Source organism: Panthera pardus, unplaced genomic scaffold, assembly GCF_024362965.1.
Source record: "Panthera pardus isolate Hobbes unplaced genomic scaffold, ASM2436296v1 HiC_scaffold_1, whole genome shotgun sequence".
Classification (NCBI taxonomy): Eukaryota; Metazoa; Chordata; class Mammalia; order Carnivora; family Felidae; genus Panthera; species Panthera pardus.
Window position 1 is genome coordinate 89,092,477 of NW_026526654.1, and position 21,795 is coordinate 89,114,271.

At 53.1% G+C, this 21,795-nt stretch overlaps 1 protein-coding gene across 1 annotated transcript in view; it reads left to right on the plus strand.

Moving 5' to 3' along the window:
• Window positions 1-20,471, plus strand: part of LATS2 (large tumor suppressor kinase 2) — a 76,219-nt gene extending 55,748 nt beyond the window's left edge. The window contains exons 3-8 of the mRNA XM_019448002.2: window positions 7,590-7,722; window positions 8,803-10,268; window positions 11,319-11,901; window positions 13,180-13,362; window positions 15,122-15,228; window positions 18,153-20,471. Coding sequence (XP_019303547.2) covers window positions 7,590-7,722; window positions 8,803-10,268; window positions 11,319-11,901; window positions 13,180-13,362; window positions 15,122-15,228; window positions 18,153-18,647 — 2,967 coding nt within the window. The 3' untranslated portion in view covers window positions 18,648-20,471. The remainder of the gene's footprint in view (window positions 1-7,589; window positions 7,723-8,802; window positions 10,269-11,318; window positions 11,902-13,179; window positions 13,363-15,121; window positions 15,229-18,152) is intronic.
• Window positions 20,472-21,795: the final 1,324 nt, after the last annotated feature.

Consider the following 21,795-nt stretch of genomic DNA (forward strand, 5'->3'; position numbering starts at 1 on the left):
TCCAGGCGACAGGCGGCTGTCGGTGCTTACTTCTGGACACAGTCGCCGTGTGTGCGTGTGTGTTTGAAAACCAAAGGGAGTTTTGCTATGTGACGTTTCCATGGAGTGTGTGATACCTCTCTCCACCTATCTCCAAAGTGGCAAAATTAAACATCTTTAGCATTTTAGCAAATATCCCTCAAAACCGAGGGATTCCCTTGTGAAATCTTGCTCTTTCACTGGACTCAACGGGGATCTGAAGAATTCGGTCATCTGCCCACAATGATGTAGCTACATAATACAGGCACTTTTACTTTAATGGAACATGGCTGAGGCATAAATAAATATTCTTACTGTGACCTGTCTTTAACAAAAACGTTTCAACATAAAACAAAATTAAGTCAAAACTTTTTTTTCTCATTTTTTTTTTAATGTTCATTTTTAAGAGAGAGAGAGCATGAGCAGGGGAGGGGCAGAGAGAGAGGGAGACACAGAATCCGAAGCAGGCTCCAGGCTCCGAGCTGTCAGCACAGAGCCCAACGCGGGGCCCGAACCCACCAACCAGGAGATCATGACCTGAGCCGAAGTTGGCCGCTTAACCGGCTGAACCACCCATGTGCCCCTAACTTTTGATACTTATTAACAAACATTCACCTCAAAGGAGAATTATGGTTTCTATTTCACTGGCCCATTTATCTTTATAATGACTTGTTTTATTTTGGTGCTAGCTCTAGTTATCAAATGCTATTGTATTCATGCTTCTTTCATCATTGGCTGGGTTGCAGCTTTTTCGTGTTTGTTTAATTTTAGGCTAAATTTATTCTTCGTTCCCTACTCCGAGTTTCTTTTCCCTCTAACGTGCTGAGCAGTTACCCTCCCCGGAGGCACTTGCTGTGTAACTAAGGTGTAGGTGCCGTGGCTTCGTCCAGCAGACCTTTAAGAGGCCACCACCAGGGGCTGATGTTTCTGTGAGTCACACGGATGTGCGGTAGGAGTTGATTTTCTTTTCTTGTACACACATCACCTTTCTAATCTAAAGGTTGCTCCCGTTTGTTCCGTGCCTGACTTTCCGGCCGTCGTTGGAGCGCACACGCACAGAAGCTCTCCTAAGCCCACGGAGAGCGTGCTTCCTTCTCTGGGAAGTACATACCGTGCAAAGAATGGTGGGAGGTGGGAGGCCGGTCCGCGGGGCTGGCTGGTGATTCACATCCATCCCGCCCCAGGCCTGTGTTTCTGATTAAGGCTTGACAGACTGGCGGCCGGATGCGCTAAAACACTGTGTTCCGCTTTGTTTCCAGAAGAACTCTTGGAAGCATCTGGTTCGGGGAGTGAAAGGCAACAGCAGACCCTGCTGCAGTGTGTGGGCCTCCCGGGCTGCCTCCTGGCGCTCCCAGGAGCGGCTGTCGCTTCCCTGCTCACCCAGGCACCTTCCCTCCCCTGCGGGCAGGCTTCTTCCAAGGCTACCTACCCTGCTAGCATTTCTGGATCTTCCTCCCGCTGTTCTCTCAGGAAATCGAGTCTTCTGGATCCCATTCCTTTTTAAGGTAGAGAAGAGGAGTACTGCCCAGTTTCAAAACTGGCTGTGCTGTCTCCTTCCTTGGCAAGCTGAGCAAGTGCCCGTTGGACTTGGGGAGAGAGCGGGTGTTGGAGTCCCAGGACAGCAGTGCTCGGGTGGCCAGAGATGGGGCCTTCAGTGAGCGACGGCCAGACCCTCTCTCCCTCCGTTTTAACTTTGAACTTAAATTGATAGTGGGTATGGGAAGGACTGAGACACAGGCCCACATAGACCCAGCAAGGCCCGAGTTCTACATTTCTAGTTTTTCAGCCAAAATTCATAGCTGGAATGTTAAAATGTTGGGGATATGGCTTTGCTAATGTTTCAAAAATGCTTCCTTACCAGGAAGGAGGTGGGGGAAAGATCTCCGTAGGAAATTCCTTCCTTCATACATAATAACTTTTCACTGAATTTCAATTACTCTCAGTCTTGTGTCGATGCCCATAAAATAATCGAGCTATATAGAGTGTGTGAACCCAACTTTCGTCTTCCTATGAGTTATGAGTCAGAAATTGCAGGAGCATGACTAGGTTTGCAACAGCTCTTCCCCAGAGGACCTGTGAGTGTGAGTGGTGGAGAAAATGCACCCATTTGAGGGTGACCAGGTCAGCAGAGCAAAGGCAGGTGGGGCACATACCTGGCCAGACCACAGCCCCTTCCCCAGACCGAGAGCCCATGCGTCTGGGGCCGAGGGACAGCAAAGCTGGTTGCCAGGGAGCCGGTCCCTGGGCAAGGCTGCTGGGGAGGAGGCTCAGAGGGAGGGGCAGGATCTGGACCAGGTGGCGGGAATGTCAGGTGGTGACGCAGCTGCAGTGGAGGCCCTGGCCGATCCCAGCGGACGCTGTGGGACGGTCCCAGCGTGGAGCCGCCCCAGGTCCTGCCGGGGCAGTGGGAGAGCGGTGTGGCCACGTGCCCCACCCTCACCCACTTGGCCACTTGATGTGACCGTGGCACATCAGACAAGATGTGGGAGATTCCCCCTTTCCAGAATTTGTTGTGGCTAGACGCTGTTTTCAGTTCTCAGCAGTTTGCTGGTAAAATGTAAGAGGAGAAACCCCTTGGGAGAGACGCCTAAGGTGGAATGCTCTCGCCTTCAGAGCACCGAGCGTCCACCACCCTGGTGTGGGTCAAGCAGACAGACAGAGCTTCTAGACTGGGTGCGGGACGCGGAGGTCGGGGGGAGGCCTGGAAGGGGCAGGTCGAGTGCGCACAGGTTGGGTCTGCAGCAGGGGGCACGGAGCAGTCGCCGTGAAGCTCGTGGGGACCCTGGAGGCGTCTTGTGCCGCAGCTAGCACAGCTAGCCGTCGTACGACGGCTCCCATCCCAGCACGCGCGGCCGTCTCGAAGGGAAAACTTCGTCCCTGCTGGCGGAGCGTGCCTTTCGTGTGAGACGTTCAGCCCTAACTGAAGCCTTCTAGAGTGTTTTCGGAGAATTCAGTTGTACGTAAGATCTTCTTGGTGCGTGGTGATGGGTGACATAAAGGCATCAAAGTCTTGTCGACGGACGTACCGCTCCGTCTGCGAGTGTTAATAATCAGTGAGTGGTCAGCGGTTCAGAGACACACAGTGGGACAGCTTTAAGATTTGTGAACTTCCGTAGCAGACAGAGGCTCCTGAAGAAGGGCCCAGGTATGCAAATTGGGTCACAGAGTAAAACTAGGGAGACAGGTTGATTATCACATTCCCAGCCTGCGTTTGGGGGTAGCCCTCGTTGGCGCTTTCCCTGTCTTCCCACACAGCGGGAGGCGGCCCGCCCGGGGAACCCACGGCCTCTCCCGTCTGTCTCCCAGCTGGCGGCTCCCTCCTCCTCGACTGATGTCAGGTCACAGTCCCACTCGGCCGTTCCATCACTTAGCCATCTCTTCCTAGTGTCAGACACAGGACCGGATGCCTGACTGTCCTTCCCCTTAAACTGGGGCCACGTGCTCGCTTCAGGGCAGGGCCGCCCAACCTCGGTCTCATCTCCGCACCCACAGAACGTAGTTACTTTTGAGGGGCAGCCCCCTCGGGAGTGGAAGAGATCGGAAGTGTCCGCCGAGACTTGCTGAAAAGAACGCGTTCCCTTCCCCTTTAGAATTATGGGAAGAAGAACAAACGTAAAACCTTGCGCTTTATACTTTTATATCTGTCCCGGGGCGGATCGGTAATAGGAGCACGAGGGACGGAAGAGCACGTGGGGTGGGGCTCAGGGGTGGCGTGGGGACGGGTAAGAGGAAGAGACAGTTCAGAGGCCCCTGGGACATGCGTGTGTGCTGCGGGAGGAAGGGCCAAGGAGGGCCCGCGTGCGCCAGCCCGTGCAGGATGCTTGGAGGTGCAGGCACCTGGCGCACAATATGCTGATGTTTGAGCGCGTACCGTCCCGGACAAGTGCCCAAGCACTGGGGCAGGATTTGGGCATTCTTGGGGGCACTTTGGTCTGCTGTTGGTGGAATGCAAACTGGTGCAGCCACCCTGGAAGACAGTGTGGAGGCTCCTCAGAAAGTTAAAGAGAGAACTGCCCTATGACCCAGCAATTGCACGACTAGGTATATATCCAAAGGATACAAAAATCTAGACTTGAAGAGGTTGCATGCACCCCAAGGTTTATAGCAGCACTTCCAACAATAGCCAAATTAGGGAAAGAGCCCAAGTGCCCATCAACTGATGAATGGATAAAGCAAATGTGGTTTATATATACACGGGAGTACTACTGAGCCATCAAAAAAATAAAATCTTGCCATTTGCGGCAACGTATATGGAGCTAGCGTGTATTATGCTAAGTGAAATAAGTCAGGCAGAGAAAGAAAAATACCATATGATTTCACCCGTGTGGAATTTAAGAAATACAACAGATGAAAATAAGGGAAGAGAAGGAAAACCAAAATAAAAGCAGAGAGGGAAGCAAACCATAAGAGACTCTTAGCTCGAGAGAAAAAACAGGGTCATGGGGGGGGTCCAGACGGGTGATGGGCATTAAGGAGGGCGCTTGTGGGGAAGAGCACTGGGTGTTGTGTGTAAGTGATGAGTCTCTGGGTTCTGCTCCTGAAGCCAAAAAAGGAAACAGAAAAAGAAATGCGGTATGTAATGGCCCCTTGGCTCCACTCTACCCGCTGACCTGTGCCAGGAGGGGCATCCGACCTGCAGGGCAGAGGCCCAGGCCTTCTCCCACCAGGCAGCCCGTCCCTCCCCTCTCCCTGCACCTGTCCCCGCACAGCCCCAGGGCCACTGCCCGTGGCGACGTTCCAAGCTGCCGGCCTGATGTCTGAGAAGCGGAGTCCCCTAGAGCGGGCGAGAGGTCACACAGAGCGACCGCGCGGGCAGCAGGCGGTGCCGGTGGCTGCGTTTAGTGCTCTCTGGCTGGCGTCTGCTGGGGTCTGTTCGCAGTCCGCGGCTGACGCTGAGGCTGGAGGAGAGACGGCGCGCGTGTCCCGGTGGGTTCGGAAATGACCCTGGATCTCCCGCAGCTGTGGGACCTAGCGGTGCCTGCACGCACGGTGGCGTCTCCGAGAGTTGGTGTCGAGGCACCACTGACCTGCTAGGTGAGCACGGGGAGCAGACGTCGAGGACGGGACACAGCCGAGCGGGATTAGTTGGTGGTTCTTGACAAGCAGGTTGTCTCATCGGTGTCGCTTGGGCTTTACGAGTTGAAGCACTGCCGTGACCACAGTCGTCGTTTGTGGTCTCCCGTTGATCTTGCTCGGTTCAGTTCCTGGATTCAGAGCTCGGTAAACATTTAACCGTGGGAGTCGCGAGTGCCCGGGCAACGGGCACAGGTGGAGAACGTGTTCATTTGGACTCGGTCGACGGGCAGGCACCGAGGTGGTGCGCGTGTCTGGGGTCCCCCCGAAGGGCGCGGGAGCCGGCGCCCGCGCTTCTGACCCGGCAGGTGGCGCGGTCGGTGCTGACCGAAGGGCTGCGGTTCGGGTCGGCTCCCCCAGTTTTTAAATGGGTGCCAAGAGCTCCAGGGTCATCCTGAGAAGATGCGGCCCTATACCGTGTCTCTCTCCAAGCCGCCGAGAGCTCTCTGCAGCCATGACCTCATCGCATAACATAGCTGTGAAGGGGGGGGGGGGCAGCATTGCCTCCCGTCTGCGGGTGGGGCATCGCCGTGCTCACCCCGCACCTCTCTCTCCGCAGCCCCGCCGCACGTCAGGCACTCGCCCTGTCGGTCCGAGCTCTGCTTCTAAACCGGGAGCTCTGTCCTTACTGCCGTGGCCCCGTCTGCCTCGCCATGTCTTTTCGGGCCCCTCGGCCCCGGACGCGGCCCCCTCACACGCACCCACACGTCCCACTGCCCATCCTGCTCTCCGGCACGGCCTCGCTGGGCCCCCCGTCTCGGCCCCTCCCTCCCCCCACTGTCTTGCCTAGTCTCTTGGCATCACCAAGAACGTAGGCACAGGTTACAGCCAACGTGTTTTGTCCTGCCACGCGCTGGGGATATGGCCAGGAACGGGAAACTTGATTTTGCTGTTACGCAAGCACTCAAGTTGTCCCGGCTGATGCGTTGGGTGGGTGGCTACAGCCACGAGTGACGTGGAATCCAGGCCCCAGCGGGTTCTCCCGGTCCTAGAGGAGGAGGAGGCAGACATTCAGACAGACAGATGGGGCCGGTAAAGGTCACGGGTGTGTGATGCCTCGTTCCCGGGGCCGGCAGGAGCACAGATCTGAGTCAGCCTGGACAATGCTTGGCTCGGAGGGCAGGGAGACTGGTGCATTCTCGGTGTCGGGGACAAGTGCTGTTTCCCCAGAGTGGCCCTTGGCCACAACAGCCGCTCTCTGCCCACAACAGCCCCAAGCTGCTTTCTCACTGTCCTGGGGTCTTCCTGCACCCTCAGCCCTTTTCTCTCCTGTCTGAGCCACGGGGTCCCCTTGGCCATGCTCTCCCGCCCCTGAGACCCCCTCTGTGTGTTCCGCCCTAGTCTCCAGGAGGCTGGCCTCCGAGGTGTTCTCTCTCCTGTCCCGTCCATCCTGTTTGCCCACAGCTCTGCTGAGCCGACTCACAGGTGTGTGTTCCCTCCTGTCTCCCGTGCACTCTGGCCTGTCTTACGCCTCCAGTTCTGCCCCAAACCGATCTCGTGGCTCCGTGTCCCTGCCTTCCAAGAGGGCCAAAACCCAGGGACAGTCGGGCCCAGCCTGTGGCTGCCTCTCTGCTGTCTCTCATGTCCCTGCTGGCCCCTCAGCCTGTTCTCCACGCACCCCCCCCCCCCCCCCGCCCCAGGCCTCTGCTGCTTTGACGGTTCCACCTGCCAAGAATACCTTTCCTCTGCTGTGCCTTCCATCTGCCCAATTTCGGGCCGACCTTGGGGAGCCAGCTGTATTGCCGTCTGTTCCACGAACAGTCAGTCCCTGGTGCCCTCGCTCTGAGCCGGAAGAATCCGTCTCCTCTGACCCTCTTTCCTATTCCCCGACCCTTGTCTGCTGTGTCTCCCGTGGCGGGTCCAGCTTGTCTCCTGTTCATCTTGCAGGCAGTTTTCGGAGGCCGTGTCCTGTGCTGGGCACTGCTCCAAGGGCTCTTTCGGGGTCTGTCTCTCTTTCTCCCACTAGACCAGGGGCCCAGCCGCAAGTTCCCAACTACCAGAGCGAGCACTGGGCACTGCGAACAGTAGGCCTTCAGCCAGCTCTTCATAAATGACTCTGGTAACCCTCCCCTCCCCTGGGGGCGGGTCACTCCCTCTCCCAGTTAGCCTGCGGGTGGGCTGGAGCTGCAGCCAGGGTCCCTGACTTCAACTAGTTTTCACGCTAAACTGTTCTAGTCATAGGTTTACCCACAGAGCAGAACTTATCAGTGCAACCGGAAGTTTCCTAAGGAGAAGCAGAACTTAGCTTCTTTCTGGTCCACCGTCAGAACACCTGTTTGTCCGTCACATACTCTCTATAGCCCGTGGTTCAGTGTGCGTTAAGCATTTGTCGTGGGCACCTGAGGGCATCTCATGCAGACATTTCACGGTGCAGGCCCCCAGCAGGCACAGAGAGGTGAACATTGCAGCATCGGAAGTCCCCGAGGGGCTCTGTGGGAAGATGTCATGCGTTTGTACCTCCCAGTGAAGCATCTGTGTGCTTCCCCCGCCCCGCCCAGGAGATGGCCGGCAGGGCCCTCAAGCAGACTGGCAGCCGGAGCATCGAAGCCGCCCTGGAGTACATCAGCAAGATGGGCTACCTGGACCCCAGGAATGAGCAGATTGTGCGAGTCATTAAGCAGACCTCCCCAGGTGAGCTCAGACCCGCAGCCCTGGGGGAGGGAGATTTGCCATCGAAAAGCACAAATCCGTTTGCAGGAAGGGAGGTTCAGTGTGGCCCTGGTCAACAGATTGTCTCTTGGCACGTTGCCCTGCTCTGCACTCAGGGCCTAGAAGGGGAGGCAGCGGGGGCAGATCCTGGGACTTCCCTGGGTGCTCCCTCTCCCCGTGTGAAGTAATCTGGGGTACTTCCTGCGGCCGGTGGCTGCGGACAGGTTTTGTGTTACAGAGGTTGGAAAACTCAGTGGATATTAAAGTTAGGCAACGCGCAGAGTGAGACCTAAAGTGGGCTTTTTACTTTCTCTTGGGCCTGTGAGGGAGTCTGTTTGTTAAAAGGAAGGTTTATTTCACGGATTTTTAAAACACGCCTTTTCTCACACCGGAGCCTCAGAGCAGGCTGGCAGGCGCCTCCCTGGGCTGGATGCCACTGGCAGTGGCGCTGGGACAGCCCCCTTAGTGACCCCCGGGAAGGGCCAGAGGCACCAGCACCAAATGCTCTACCTCACTGGCTGTCAGTGAATGTTCCTCTTAGAGGATGAACAGATGGGAGAATTTTTGGTAGCTGAGGTCCTGAGTGTGATAAGGGACTCACGACATTCAGCCAAAGGAGCTTTCCCACTTCGTCTGTCGAGTGAGAAGTTGTGTCTTCGTTGTTAAACTTTTGTTTTCTCGTTGATAGGAGGCTCGTATTAAACTGCTGCCTGCTGGCAGTCCATTTCCAGATTCTTGGAGTCCCAGGGTCTGTGTTGCCGCAGAGCCCCAAAGGGAAACTGCAGACCCACATCTGTAACGATTCTCTCCTACGTGTGCCTTTGACACATGTTCTTAGCCCAGGAAAACAGGTTGTGGGCTCTGCCGGGTCCCCCCACGAGGGGCTCTGACCCACAAGGCAGCCCGGGTTTGCCAGAGCGGAGTTCAGCCTGCGTCCGGCGGCCTCGAGCGGCGGAAGAGCCTGCGCAGCGGTGTCCGCCCCCAAGGACGCGGCTAGCGCCGGGAGCCGGCCCGCGAGAGCCGTTCCCCTCTAACGCCGTGTCCGCGTTCTTTCCGCTGCAGGGAAGGGCATCGCGCCGGCCCCCGGGCCGCGGAGGCCGAGCTTCGAAGGAACAGGCGACCCCTTCCCGCCCTACCATCAGATGAGCGGGGCAGCCTACGAGGGCAGCGGTCCCCTGGAGGAGGTGCCCCGGCAGTACATGGACTTTCTTTTCTCCGGAAGCGCGCGCAGCGTGCCCGGCGGCCATCAGCACCAGCCCAAAGGCTACGCGGCCAACCTGGAGTCCGCGGGGATGAGCTTCCCGGTGGCCGCGCCGGCGGGCCAAGCCCTCCCGCTGCAAGGCCCCCCCTACAGGCCGCACCTGCTGGTGCCGGGGGAGCCGCTGGGCTACGGCCTCCAGCGCAGCCCCTCCTTCCAAAACAAGGAGGCGGGAGCGTACGCGAGCCCGGCCGCCAAGGGCCCCGCGGTGCAGGTGCAGGTGCAGCCGGGCGCCGGCCACGCGTTTCCGGCCGCGGGAGCGGCGGCCGGTCTGTACCTGCCCCACCCGCACCACAAGCAGGCCCACCAGGTGCACGTGATGGGCTCCCGGGGCCAGGTGTTCGCCAGCGACAGCCCCCCCCAGAGTCTGATGGCGCCCTCCAGGAACAGCCTCAACGTGGACCTGTACGACCTGAGCGGCGCCCCCGTCCAGCAGTGGCCGGCCTCCACCCTGTCCCGCCGCGACTCTCTGCAGAAGCCGGGCCTGGAGGCACCCCCCCGCCAGCACGTGGCCTTCCTGCCCGAAGGCCCGGTCCCCAGCAGGACCAACTCCTTCAACAGCCACCAGCCGCCCGTGGCCGTGCCCATGCGGGCGGGCGTGCCCGGCAAGACGGAGCCCTCCGTGCCCTCCCCCAACACCATCACGGCCGTGACGGCCGCCCACATCCTGCACCCGGTCAAGAGCGTGAGGGTGATGCGGCCCGAGCCCCAGACGGCCGTGGGGCCCTCGCACCCGGCCTGGGTGCCCGCGCCCGCGCCTGCGCCCGCGCCCGCGCCCGCGCCCGCGCCCGCGCCCGCGCCCGGGGTGGAGGGTCTGGACTCGAAGGACGAGCACTCCCTGCCGCTGGGGGGCGCCGGTGTGTACCCGCTGGACGTGGAGTACGGCGGCCCGGACCTGAGGTGCCCGCCCCCGCCCTACCCCAAGCACCTGCTGCTGCACAGCAAGTCCGAGCAGTACGACGTGGACGGCCTGTGCGCCGGCGTGGAGCAGAGCCTGCGGGGGGGCCCGGCCGCCGAGCCCGCCGACCGGAGCGACAAGAGCCACAAAGGCGCCAAAGGGGAGAGGCCGGGGAAGGATAAAAAGCAGATCCAGACCTCTCCTGTCCCCGTTCGGAAAGCCAGCAGGGACGAGGAGAAGAGGGAGTCGCGCATCAAGAGCTACTCACCGTATGCGTTCAAGTTCTTCATGGAGCAGCACGTGGAGAATGTCATAAAAACCTACCAGCAGAAGGTCAACCGGAGGCTGCAGCTGGAGCAGGAAATGGCGAAAGTAAGCTCTCCTCGGGTTCCCGCCGCCGGCCCGGCTCTTCTCCAAATTGGCGGTGGCGCTCACAGCGGAACCTCTCTTTTGCTTCTGCTTTGCCCCGTTATTACAAACGGTTCGCGTCCCGGGGCGATGGTGTGGTTATGGGGCCAACAACTTGGAGGGATGACCGATGGTGCAGGCTCCCTCACGGGTCCCCCCGGCTCTGTAGGGGGGCCGTGAGCACTGCGCCTGACCCAGCCGGTGGGCACGTGACCACGGCGATATTTTTATTTCATTTTCTTTCATTTCATTTTGCTATTTTATTTTACTTATTTGTTTTACTTCCTTTCACTCATTTTATTTTATTTTTTGAGAGAGAGAGTGGGAGAGCGTGCGTGCACATGCAAGCAGGGGAGGGGCAGAGGGGGAGAGAGAGAATCCTAAGCAGGCCCCGTGCTCCGTGCGGCAGCCTAAAGCGGGGCTCAATCCCACAACTTTGGGATTATGACCTGAGCCGAAATCAAAAGTCACACTCAACCAGCTGAGCCACCCAGGCGCCCCAGCAAATAGTATTTTAAATATACCTTAGTTGACACTAAACTGCTAGAGAAGGTAATTAATGAAATGATTTAAATTAAAATCTTACAGTAAATTTAAATCACACAAAGCCAGCGATTTCAAATTCTAAAAATCAGATCTGTGCTCTTACTTTCTGCTGCCCCATTTTCATTGACTTTTCTTTGTTCCCATTTTCCCTGAGCTGTTAAAATATTAGATTGCGCTGAGAGTCCAGGGAATGCTGTGGTCTGCTTTGCCAACGGTGTTTGTTTCTAGAGGTTTCCTGAGAGCCTAAAGTCGCCGGTTTTGTCCTCCCTTTAGAGTCCAGATTTGTGTCTACATAAGTAGATGAAGAGCAAACCCAGTTGTTGTCTTGCTTGTAGTATACTGGACCTATACGTGTTCTTGGTTCTGTAAATCGAGTCAGGACCCTCGCGGTTCTCAGCTGTCTCCCGCCCTGGCTGTTTCCTCCCGTGGGCTCCTCTGACGTGACTTCCTTGTTCCCCTTCTCCACAGGCTGGACTCTGTGAAGCTGAACAGGCACAGATGAGGAAGATCCTCTACCAGAAGGAATCTAACTACAACAGGCTGAAGAGGGCCAAAATGGATAAGTCCATGTTTGTGAAAATCAAAACCCTGGGGATCGGTGCCTTTGGAGAAGTGTGCCTTGCTTGTAAGGTGGACACGCACGCCCTCTACGCCATGAAGACCCTCAGGAAGAAGGACGTCCTGAACCGGAATCAGGTGGCCCACGTCAAGGCCGAGAGGGACATCCTGGCTGAGGCAGACAACGAGTGGGTGGTCAAGCTCTACTATTCCTTCCAAGACAAGGACAGCCTGTACTTCGTGATGGACTACATCCCGGGGGGGGACATGATGAGCCTGCTGATCCGGATGGAGGTCTTCCCCGAGCACCTGGCCCGGTTCTACATCGCAGAGTTGACCCTGGCCATTGAGAGCGTCCACAAGATGGGCTTCATCCACCGAGACATCAAGCCAGACAACATTTTGATAGATCTCGATGGTCACATCAAACTGACGGATTTTGGCCTCTGCACTGGGTTCAGGTGGACTCACAATTCCAAATACTACCAGAAAGGTATTGTCCTAGATACGCCGCACCCACCTTCTACGTCTAGATAGGACCAGACTCAGGCAGCTGTTTCGCATCCTGGTGGCTCCTGGTCATTTTGAAATTATCTGTTCAATATAACTTAGCGTGACCTCCTTTTCTCCCTAAAGCAGTAGCATGGTACGTGTAAAAGAAGTTTTTTGAAGTTAACGGATTTAAGTTTTACTGTAGCATTTTTAGGACAATAGTCTACGGGGTGTCATGGGAACGTGGTTAGGAACCATCACTCTGCCCTTATAAAATGAGCCTTAAAAGTCTCACCACCTCGCAAAGAGTCCTAATAGCGAACGTGAATGTGTCTATAGGCGTCAGTAAGTCCAGGTGAAGGTATAGACTAGGCAGGTTGGGTGTAACTCCATCTGCTGTAGGTCTGCCGGCCGTTATCTTATTTATGGCTCAGTTTCTGGAAATAGTGCTCTTAATGCCATGGCTCAGGCTTCTGTTACTTTTTTTTAACCTTACTTTTTTTTTCTCAGTAATCTCTACACCCAACGTGGAGATCAAACTCACAATCCCAAGATCAAGAGTTGCACGCTGTACGGACTGAGCCAGCCAAGAGCTCTTCTATTTTTTAACTCAAAACTAACTCTATACGTTTAACTCGTTCCCATTTTCTGGTATTTCAGTCACTTTTGTTTATCTTTTTTAAATGCTCTCATGCTTTTCCGTGGTTCTCTTGAAACACGTCCTGTCCAACAGGTAGTAGGCTTCTGAGACTGGCCTGAGTGTTACGCATGACGTCCCCAAGTTACGTGAGCCTTTCTTCCACAGCATCACACTGCTACCCCGCGTAGCACCCAGCTCGTCATCGCTTCATCTGTCTTTTTTTTTTTAAGTTTATGTATTTGTTTTTGAAAGAGAGAGGGAGAGAAAGAGAATCCCAAGCAGGCTTTGTGCTGTCAGCGCAGACCCCGACATGGGGCTCGAACCCACGAACCGTGAGATCACGACCTGAGCTGAAACCAAGAGTCAGATGCTTAGCCAGCTGAGCCACTCGGGCGCCCCTCGAGTATTGTGTCGTAGTGTTTGTGTTTCCTCACGGCTCCTCACGGCTCGAGTCTCAGACCCAGGAATCACAGGCCACCCCTGCAGAGCAGTTGGGGAGGATTCTTTCTCTTAACATGCCGGGAGCTGAACCGAATTACTTTCCCCTTTGAAGTTGTGGATTTGCTGCGTTGTTGGACAGTGCAAATTCACCTGGGTTTTTATTCTCTTCTTTGACTGCCGCTGATTCCGGGGTGAAAGGGAGCCACGTCAGACAGGACAGCATGGAGCCCAGTGACCTCTGGGACGACGTGTCTAACTGTCGATGTGGAGACCGGCTGAAGACGCTGGAGCAGAGGGCCCGGAAGCAGCACCAGAGGTGTCTGGCCCACTCCCTGGTTGGGACCCCAAATTACATCGCACCGGAAGTGCTGCTGCGAAAAGGTACGCGCTTCCGGCCACAGCCACGACCTCTAAGAGTCTCTAGCTCCACCTCTCTGAGACTCCGAATAGTCTCGTTGTATGTTTATTCTCATGGAAGCCTGAGAGGGAAACGATTTCCTTAACAAGCAGGCCTCCAGCGCACCGCGCGTCGGTTCTGTAGCTGCTCTTGCTTCCGGCGTGAAAGAAGACGTCCGCCATTAGGCCTGCCTCGCTAGCTCCGCCTTGGGCCGGGAAGGGATGGAGTGGGTGTAGGGTGTGGAGTGGGCGTGGGCTTTCCGTCTAGACCCCAAGAGAAATCTCTTGGCACCTGGTTTTTAAGAACCAACCGTGAGGTCACCCGGACGCTTCTCGGTCTGCCTGAGCCATACTCTCGCTTTGACTCTTCCTTGCCCGGGCTCCCAGCTGCTCCTACCAAATTCCACTGGTTGTCCAGTATGTCAGAACACAAATAGTGTGTCCCTCCGCTTCTCTCTGCTAGTCCAGGATCGCTGGAGGGTGACATTTGCGGATGGTGGTGCGCATAAAAGTACAAGTGTTCGGTAAGATCGGCCTCCGTGTGGATGCTGTGTTCTACCAACGACGGCATTTGGTTGAGTACAGGAGGAACCTTTCAGTGATCAGTCGCGTGGCTCACGGCCACGGTGTGATACGTCCAGGGATCGGTGACCTGTCCTTTCACACGTGTGGTTTCGGGTCTATGGAGTCTGTTCGGACCCGAGTTTTCTCGGTCGGCCGTGGAAATCCAAGGCAAATCACCTAACCACTCACTCAGAGCCACTGGCGTCACAAGAACTGCCTTGAGAGGTGGTTGTGATGATCAGCCTCACCGCCCAGTAACGGCCTCATTCTCTCCTTCCTGTGGTGGCGTCTCCCCCATCCCCTTCCCACTGTCTGCAGCACCCCAACACGTGCAGGAGTCCGGGAACTAGGGGGCAGATTTCCCCTTCTCCCCCACCCCCACCCCCCTGCCTCCAGTGCCAGGCTGGGGTGGAAGGCGTGGGACGGAGGGAGAACAGAGTTGGCAAATGCTGCTGGCGGGTCCCAAGGCCCAGTTCAGGTTAGCGGGGACGAGGTGACACCAAGACTGGAGCATAGCTGGGACTGGGATGCAGAGCTTTGAAGGAAAAGTGAGAGAAGATCAAAGAAAAATGAGCCTGTCGTCCTGCCTCGGTGAGGCTGGTCCTGTCCAAGCCGCAGGGTGCCCCGGCCTCAGCTGCCGCGTCTCGGGAGCTCCGTGACCAAGGGCCTGGCTCTGGTAGCGCCTCATGCTGGGTCTCAGGGGACAGTTGTTTCGTTTGCCAAAGGGCACTCTGTTTCTTCCTCTTCTCGTCCCTCACCTCCTTCCAAAACTGACTTCGCCAGCGTCCCCGGGAAGCCCTCGCGACTGGCCGCAGCTGACCGTTCACCAGTGTAGCACTGGTTTTCAGTCAGTACTCTTTTCATTTGTGTCTTTGTGTCCTTTAAGAACCTAAAATCCCGGTTGCAATGTTACTAACAATAATAATAATCTTTTAAGATGAAGAAGTCTTATTACAAAAGCATCCCGTGTGTATCACAGACGAATGAGAGAAAATAAGAGGAAATCTGTCAGGTCCCTGGCAGGTGTCCCATCCAGCCTTCTGTTCTGAGCCACAAAACATGTACGCTGCGTGAACGCGCTTTCCCCTTCACAGCAAATTAGTATTGGAGACTTTCCCCAAATTCTTCTCTACGAGTCATGCATGCCCGTGTTGGAATTGAGTGAGCCTTTGTCTTTCAGGGTACACGCAGCTCTGTGACTGGTGGAGTGTTGGCGTGATTCTCTTCGAGATGCTGGTGGGACAGCCACCCTTCTTGGCCCCGACTCCCACGGAGACCCAGCTGAAGGTAGGAACGAAGCAGCCCCGTGCAGGAGGCATGCACCTGCTTGCTGCAAACACGCGTGGTTTTCTGATGAAGCCCCGAATGTCTGGTCAACGTTGGACCTTTTATTCTGAGTAGCGTAGGAGCGTCAGTTGAATGCTGTCAAAGTGTTACTGTTATCAGCTCTATAAAATTTTTGTTTAATCAAGTGAAGCCACACCGTTAGACCCGTGTACCTCCATTTTCTGTCACCACCTGTGCCTACCGGGCAAAAGACACTGAAACCTTTAGGAACTGGATTTAAAGAAATCAGTTGTTTCGATGTTTTATCAACAGTAATCTGTTCGCAGATTATCAACTATGCGGTCAGGCTTGCAGTACGTATTTCTAATATTAATTTGAAATAATTAAGTCCTCTGTCCATCATTTAATACTAAATAGTTTTAGAATGATAGCTATTTAGGAGCACCTGGGCGGCTCAGTGAGGCATCCGACTTCAGCCTGGGTCATGATCTCACGGTTCATGAGTTCAAGCCCCACATTAGGCTCTGTGCTATCAGGGCGGAGCCTGCTTTGGATCCTGTGTCCCCCTTTCTCTCTCTGCCCCTTCCCTGCTCGCCTGCTCGTGCTCTCTCCAAAGTAAATAAGCATTTAAAAGGAGTGATAGCCATTTGTCCTCTGATATAAATGAGTTGATTACTTAAGAAGGATTGAATTGAGAATCTGATGGAATCTTTGGAACCTCTTTTTTTTTTTTTTTTTTTTTGAGAGAAGAGCATGTGTGTGTGAGCAGGGCAGGGGGAGAGAGAGACAGAGAGAGAGAGAGAATGAATCTTAAACAGACTCCACACCCAGCACAGAGCCCAGTGCGGGGCTCCATCTTGAGACCTTGAGATCATGACCTGAGCCAAAATCAAGAGTCGGACACTTAACCGACTGAGCTGCCCAGGCGCCCCTGGTACTTCTTTGAACTTACCCACCAGCATGTGTGTTTACTAACAATTCCGTGAAGTATTCGTGTGTCCCAGAGTCTGTGTTAGACCCTAAATTAATGATCCCTTATTTAGCAAAACCCTAAATGAAGGCTTAGTTTCCACTCTGGTAACAATAAAATTGGAATTTGACATTATCTGCATCCTAATTGAATTGCCAAACCAGCCACTAATTTACTAATTTGCCTGCGTGATGATAACCCAATATTTTTATTGTGATAAAATTTACCACTTTAACCAGCTTTAATTTTACAGCCCAGTGGCATTAAGTGCACTCACAGTGTTGTGCGACTCTAACCGCTACCTGTCTCCAGATACTTTGATCCTCCCAAACAGAAACTGTACCCAGGGAACAGCAGCTCCCCATTCCTGCCTCCTCCGGACCCCATAACCCCTCTTCTGGTCTCTGGGAAGTTGCCTGTTCGAGGCACCTCATTTCACGACTGGCTTCTTTCCCTGAGCATCATGTCTTCAGAGTTCATCCACGTTGTAACATGTGTCACAACTTCCTTCCTTGCTGAGGCTGAGGAATGTTCCGTTGTGTGTGTAAACCACATTTATTTACCCGTCATCTGGTGGTGCACACTTGGGTCGTTTCTACCTTTCGGCTGACGCGAAGAACGTATTCAAGAATCTGCGTCCCTGCTCTCATTTTTGCAGCTTTATACCCAGAAGTGCGATGGCCAGATCACAGGGTCATTCTGTGTTTAACGTTTTGAGGAGCCACCAAACTGTTCGGTACAGTGGCTGCCTGATCGTACACGTCCGTCACCAGTGCACAGGGTTCCAGTCTCTTCCGTCTTCATCGACTTCCTTTAAGTTGTCATCCTGTGGGTGTGAGGTGGTATCTTATTGTGGCTCTGATTTATATTTCCCTGATGATTAGCAACTGAGCCTTTGTTCGTGTGCTTATTGGACATCTGTACATCTTCTTTGGAGAATGTCTATTTAAGTCTTTTGCCCTGTTTAAATCGTTGTTTTTGTTGTTGAATTGTAGGAGTTCTTTATATATTCTGGACATTAATCCCTGATCAGAGAAACACTTTGCAAATATATTTTCCCATTCTGGGAGTTACCTTTCCACTCTGTTCATGGTGTCCTTTGGTGCATAAAAGTTTGAAATTTTGCTGAAGTCCGTTTCAGGTACTTTTTTGTTGCCTGTGCTTTTGGTGTCTTCCAAGAGATCATTGCCATATCTAATGTCATGAGTATTTTCCCATTTTCTTCTATGACTTTTACAGTTTTCTGTTACAGTTCTATGACTAGAACATCTACTCAAGTTCAGACCAGCCCCCCCACCTATACACTCAGCTACCTCCATGCCTCACCCAGTGCCCCCTCACCCCGGCCCGTAGCCCATTAGTTTGGCCTTGCTTTACCCCGACTCTGAGTATAGATGATAAAGAAGGCCCTTCAGTTTCCTCTTCACGGTAGCCACGTTTCGTAACCAGTATATTTGCCGAACATGTCGATGGCTAGTCTGTGCAGTTGACTGTGAGCATGAGGCGAAGGCCACAGGGCCAGCACCTTTATTCTCCTTCTCTGTAGGGTTGCCTTGTTTGTTTGTTTGTTTGCTTAACTGACACTCCAGCTGAACATGTCTCAGCCGGAAGTACTGAATGAGAACCGTGATGATTCTCCCAGAGGGTCAGCCTCTTCGTTCTTACGGAAATCACAAAATTCTCCCGCTGACGTGTATTCCTGATCCAAGAAAATCCGTGTCTTTTGGTCTGTATTTGGCTTCATGCCCCTCTGCCTCAGCCGGTGAGCCCCCTCCTCGGCGGCACTGGCCTTTGACAGCTGCTCAGGGTGGCGCCGGTGCTCCTGTTCTAATCGTTCTCCCATCACGAAGGTGAAAGTATTTAAAAGCCACCTCGTCACGTAGGCTCACAACGGCCTCACGTTGACCGTGAAAAGCGCCCAGAGAGGAAAACTTTGGTTCTGTCGTCTCTGCAGGTGATAAACTGGGAGAACACGCTCCACATTCCAGCCCAGGTCAAGCTGAGCGCCGAAGCCCGGGACCTTATCACCAAACTGTGCTGTGCTGCTGACCAGCGCCTGGGGAGGAACGGGGCCGACGATCTGAAGGCCCACCCCTTCTTCGGGGCCATCGACTTCTCCAGTGACATCCGGAAGCAGCCGGCCCCCTATGTGCCCAAGATCAGCCACCCCATGGACACCTCCAACTTTGACCCCGTAGACGAAGAGAGCCCTTGGAACGACGCTAGCGAAGACAGCACTAAGGCCTGGGACACGCTCACCTCTCCCAACAACAAACACCCTGAGCACGCATTTTACGAATTCACTTTCCGGAGGTTCTTTGATGACAACGGCTATCCCTTTAGGTGCCCAAAGCCTTCGGGAGCAGACGCTTCACAGGCCGAGGACTCTGACGTGGAAAATTCCGATACGGGGGATCAGACCGAAGGGTGCCAGCCAGTGTATGTGTAGACTCCGCTCCGCCGACGCCCTGCCTCCGCGGGGGCCCGGGGGGCCCGCGGCCGGTCTCCCCGCAGGCCCGGTGGACAGCTGAGCTCAGCCGCGTTCAAGGTGGGTTGAGTCTGGCAGCGGAAGTTCTGGTCTTCGCCAAAACCCCCAAAAGAAACAAGAAAGCTTTTTACGCGAGGACTCAAGCCTAACAGGTTCCGAATGATGGGGGTGGGGGGCGGGTGTCAACATTGCTTTCAATTGGCTTTCGAGGACCTTCACTGCATTAAAACAATATTTTTAAAACTTAGTACAGTTTAGAAAGAGCACTTATTTTGTTTATAGCCATTTTCTTACTAAATTATAGGGATTAACTTTGACAAATCATGCTGCTGTTATTTTCTACATTTGTATTTTATCCATAGCACTTATTCACATTTAGGAAAAGACATAAAAACTGAAGAACATGTGATAAGAAATCTCTGTGCAATAACGTGTAAAAAAAAAAAAAAGATAACACTGTTCTGATATTACTGATGCCATTTTATTCACACAATGGTTTTTGTTTTATATTTTTTCCCACATTTCAAAATTGTGATATAATGTTAAAAGCTGCTTTTTTTTTTTTTTTTTTTTTTTGCTTTTTGCATATTATAGTATAATAGAAAGTGTGAGCAAGGTGATCATGTGGGTGTGATTTCAGATGTCTGGTGTGTAGAGAGTACTGCATGAGCAGGGTTTTTCTATTATAAAATTACCATATCTTGCCATTCACAGCAGGTTCTGTGAATATGTTTTTACTGAGTATCTTTAAATGAGATGTTCTAGACAGTGTGCTGATAATGTATCGTGTGGGTGACTTCTTCGCTATGATTGTAACCCTTACTGTTTTGTTAAAGAAACGCAGATGTGTAACAGAAGCGATCTTTGTGTGTGTGTCTTGGGGGGCAAACTTCAACATTTGTCATATACTAAACTCGTATACATCAAAAGGGATTAATTTAGCCATGCCAAAAATTTTAAGTTCATCCTGGGACTGTGTCCGTTTCGCTCGTCCGGACACTCTCACTGGCATCGCTGACACGTGGAACCCAGTGGCTGCGACCTACCGCCACTGAGAGGTTTCGTGACGTCGTTCCTCCTGTGGTCTTGGACAGCTGAGGTGTTGCTACCAGGATGAAATTTAGTTCTTCCACATTTGTGTGTGTGTGTGTGTGTGCGTGTGCTTTGAAGTATCAAACTTAACTGGGTTTTAACAGTACATTTTTCTAATCTTTGTAAAACAGCAAGGATTATTCAAAGTGACATTGGAATAAAAAAAAAAAATGAAGCCATACATATTTTCTTAGAAGTGTAGATGTATATATAACTACATAGATAAACACACCAAATATTCCTTTTTTCAAATTAGTATGGTTCCTATTTAAAGTGATTTATATCTGAGTTAAAAGTTCAATTCTTTTTTGCTTTTTAAAAACCTGACGCATCGTATTTTTCATTATATTATTCCACATATTTTTCCTCGAAGTTTTTAGCATAACGTATCCATTATTTAGTGTATATCTAGGCAACAACACTTATAAGTTTATCAGTGTCTAAACGAAACAAACAAACAAAACTGTACTGGTTTACATTGTATGAATGGCAAATTCTGAAGTCTGCTGTGCTTGTACTGTGACTCAGTATTTTCGCTATTTTGTAGTAAAGCCCGTTATTTACAGCGCTCTGACATACTTTCATGTGGTAGGTTCTTTCTCAGGAACTCAATTTAACTATTATTTATTGATATATCATTGCCTTTGAAAAGCTTCTACTGGCACAATTTATTATTAAAAGTTTGAATCCAAATCCCTTGATGTCACGTCGTGCTGAATTTGTAACTTCCCGCTTTAATCTGTGACTTGCTTCCCAGTGACCCGTGTGCGGCAGGGTTGCCAGCTGCTGGAGGCACTGTCACGAGAGGGGAGGGACGGGCGCCGCCCAGACCAGGGTTGGGGGGGGGGGAGGGGAAGCTGGCTCAGGAAGGAAGGGTCTGAGGTGTGGCAAAAATGGGCTTTCGGTTTATACACGAGAAGCCGAAGCCCAGCGGATCGAGTGAGATACTGAATGTGTCTGGCGGGTGATGAAATCAATCATAATACGAGCCGATCCCCCTGCATGAAGTGCTCAAATGGAGAGGGAACGGTGTAGTGCCCTGACCTTAGGTTTAAAATGGTTGGTGGAGGGGCTTCCGGGGGGCTCAGTCGGTTGAGCCTCCGACTTCGGCTCAGGTCATGATCTCGCGGTCCGTGGGTTCGAGCCCAGTGTCGGGCTCTGGGCTGACGGCTCGGGGCCTGGGGCCTGCTTCCGATTCTGTGTCTCCTCCTCCCTCTGCCCCTCCCCTGCTCATGCTCTGTCTCCCTCTGTCTCTCAATAATAAATAAACGTTAAAAAATAATAATAAACATTTAAAAAATTAAAATAAAATGGTTGGTGGAATTTCAGAAAAGATAATAGTTTCTTTTCTTTGGGTTAATCTTTTGAGTAGGTACAATCACATGATTTAAAAATCAAAACATGTGGGAGCACCGGGGTGGCTCAGTCGGTTGAGCGTCTGACTTCGGCCCAGGTCATGATCTCATGGTTTGTGAGTTCGAGCCCTGCGTTGGGCTCTGTGTTGTTGGCACAGAGCCTGTTTTGGATCCTCTGTCCCCCTCTCTCGCCCCTCCCCCACTCGCACGCGTGCGCGCGCGCGCTCTCTCTCTCTCTCGAAAATCAATAAATGTTAAAAAAAGAAAAAAAATCAAACGTGTAAAAAGGATATACGATGAAATGTCTCCTACTCCTTGTCTCAGCCATTGAGTTCACCTCTCAGTTTATCGTGTCCTTAGAGAAAGGACACCTGTCACGCACACACAGCGCAAGGAAACACATGTGCACGTATATTTTGCCCCACCTGCACGAATGCGAGAACGTTTCGTGTACTTTTCTGCATCTGTTTCCTTCACTTGGCAATCCGAGCCCGCACTTACAGAAACTTGTCATGCTTTATTATACCGCATGGTACTTCTCATCACAAGTGTACTGTGAGTAATAAAGTCCTGTGGGTCTGATCCTGGAGTCCCTTGTCTGATTTCAGGATTCATGAAGGAGTAATAGACTGACTTCTTAGCTCATAAGTAGGGTAAAAGCA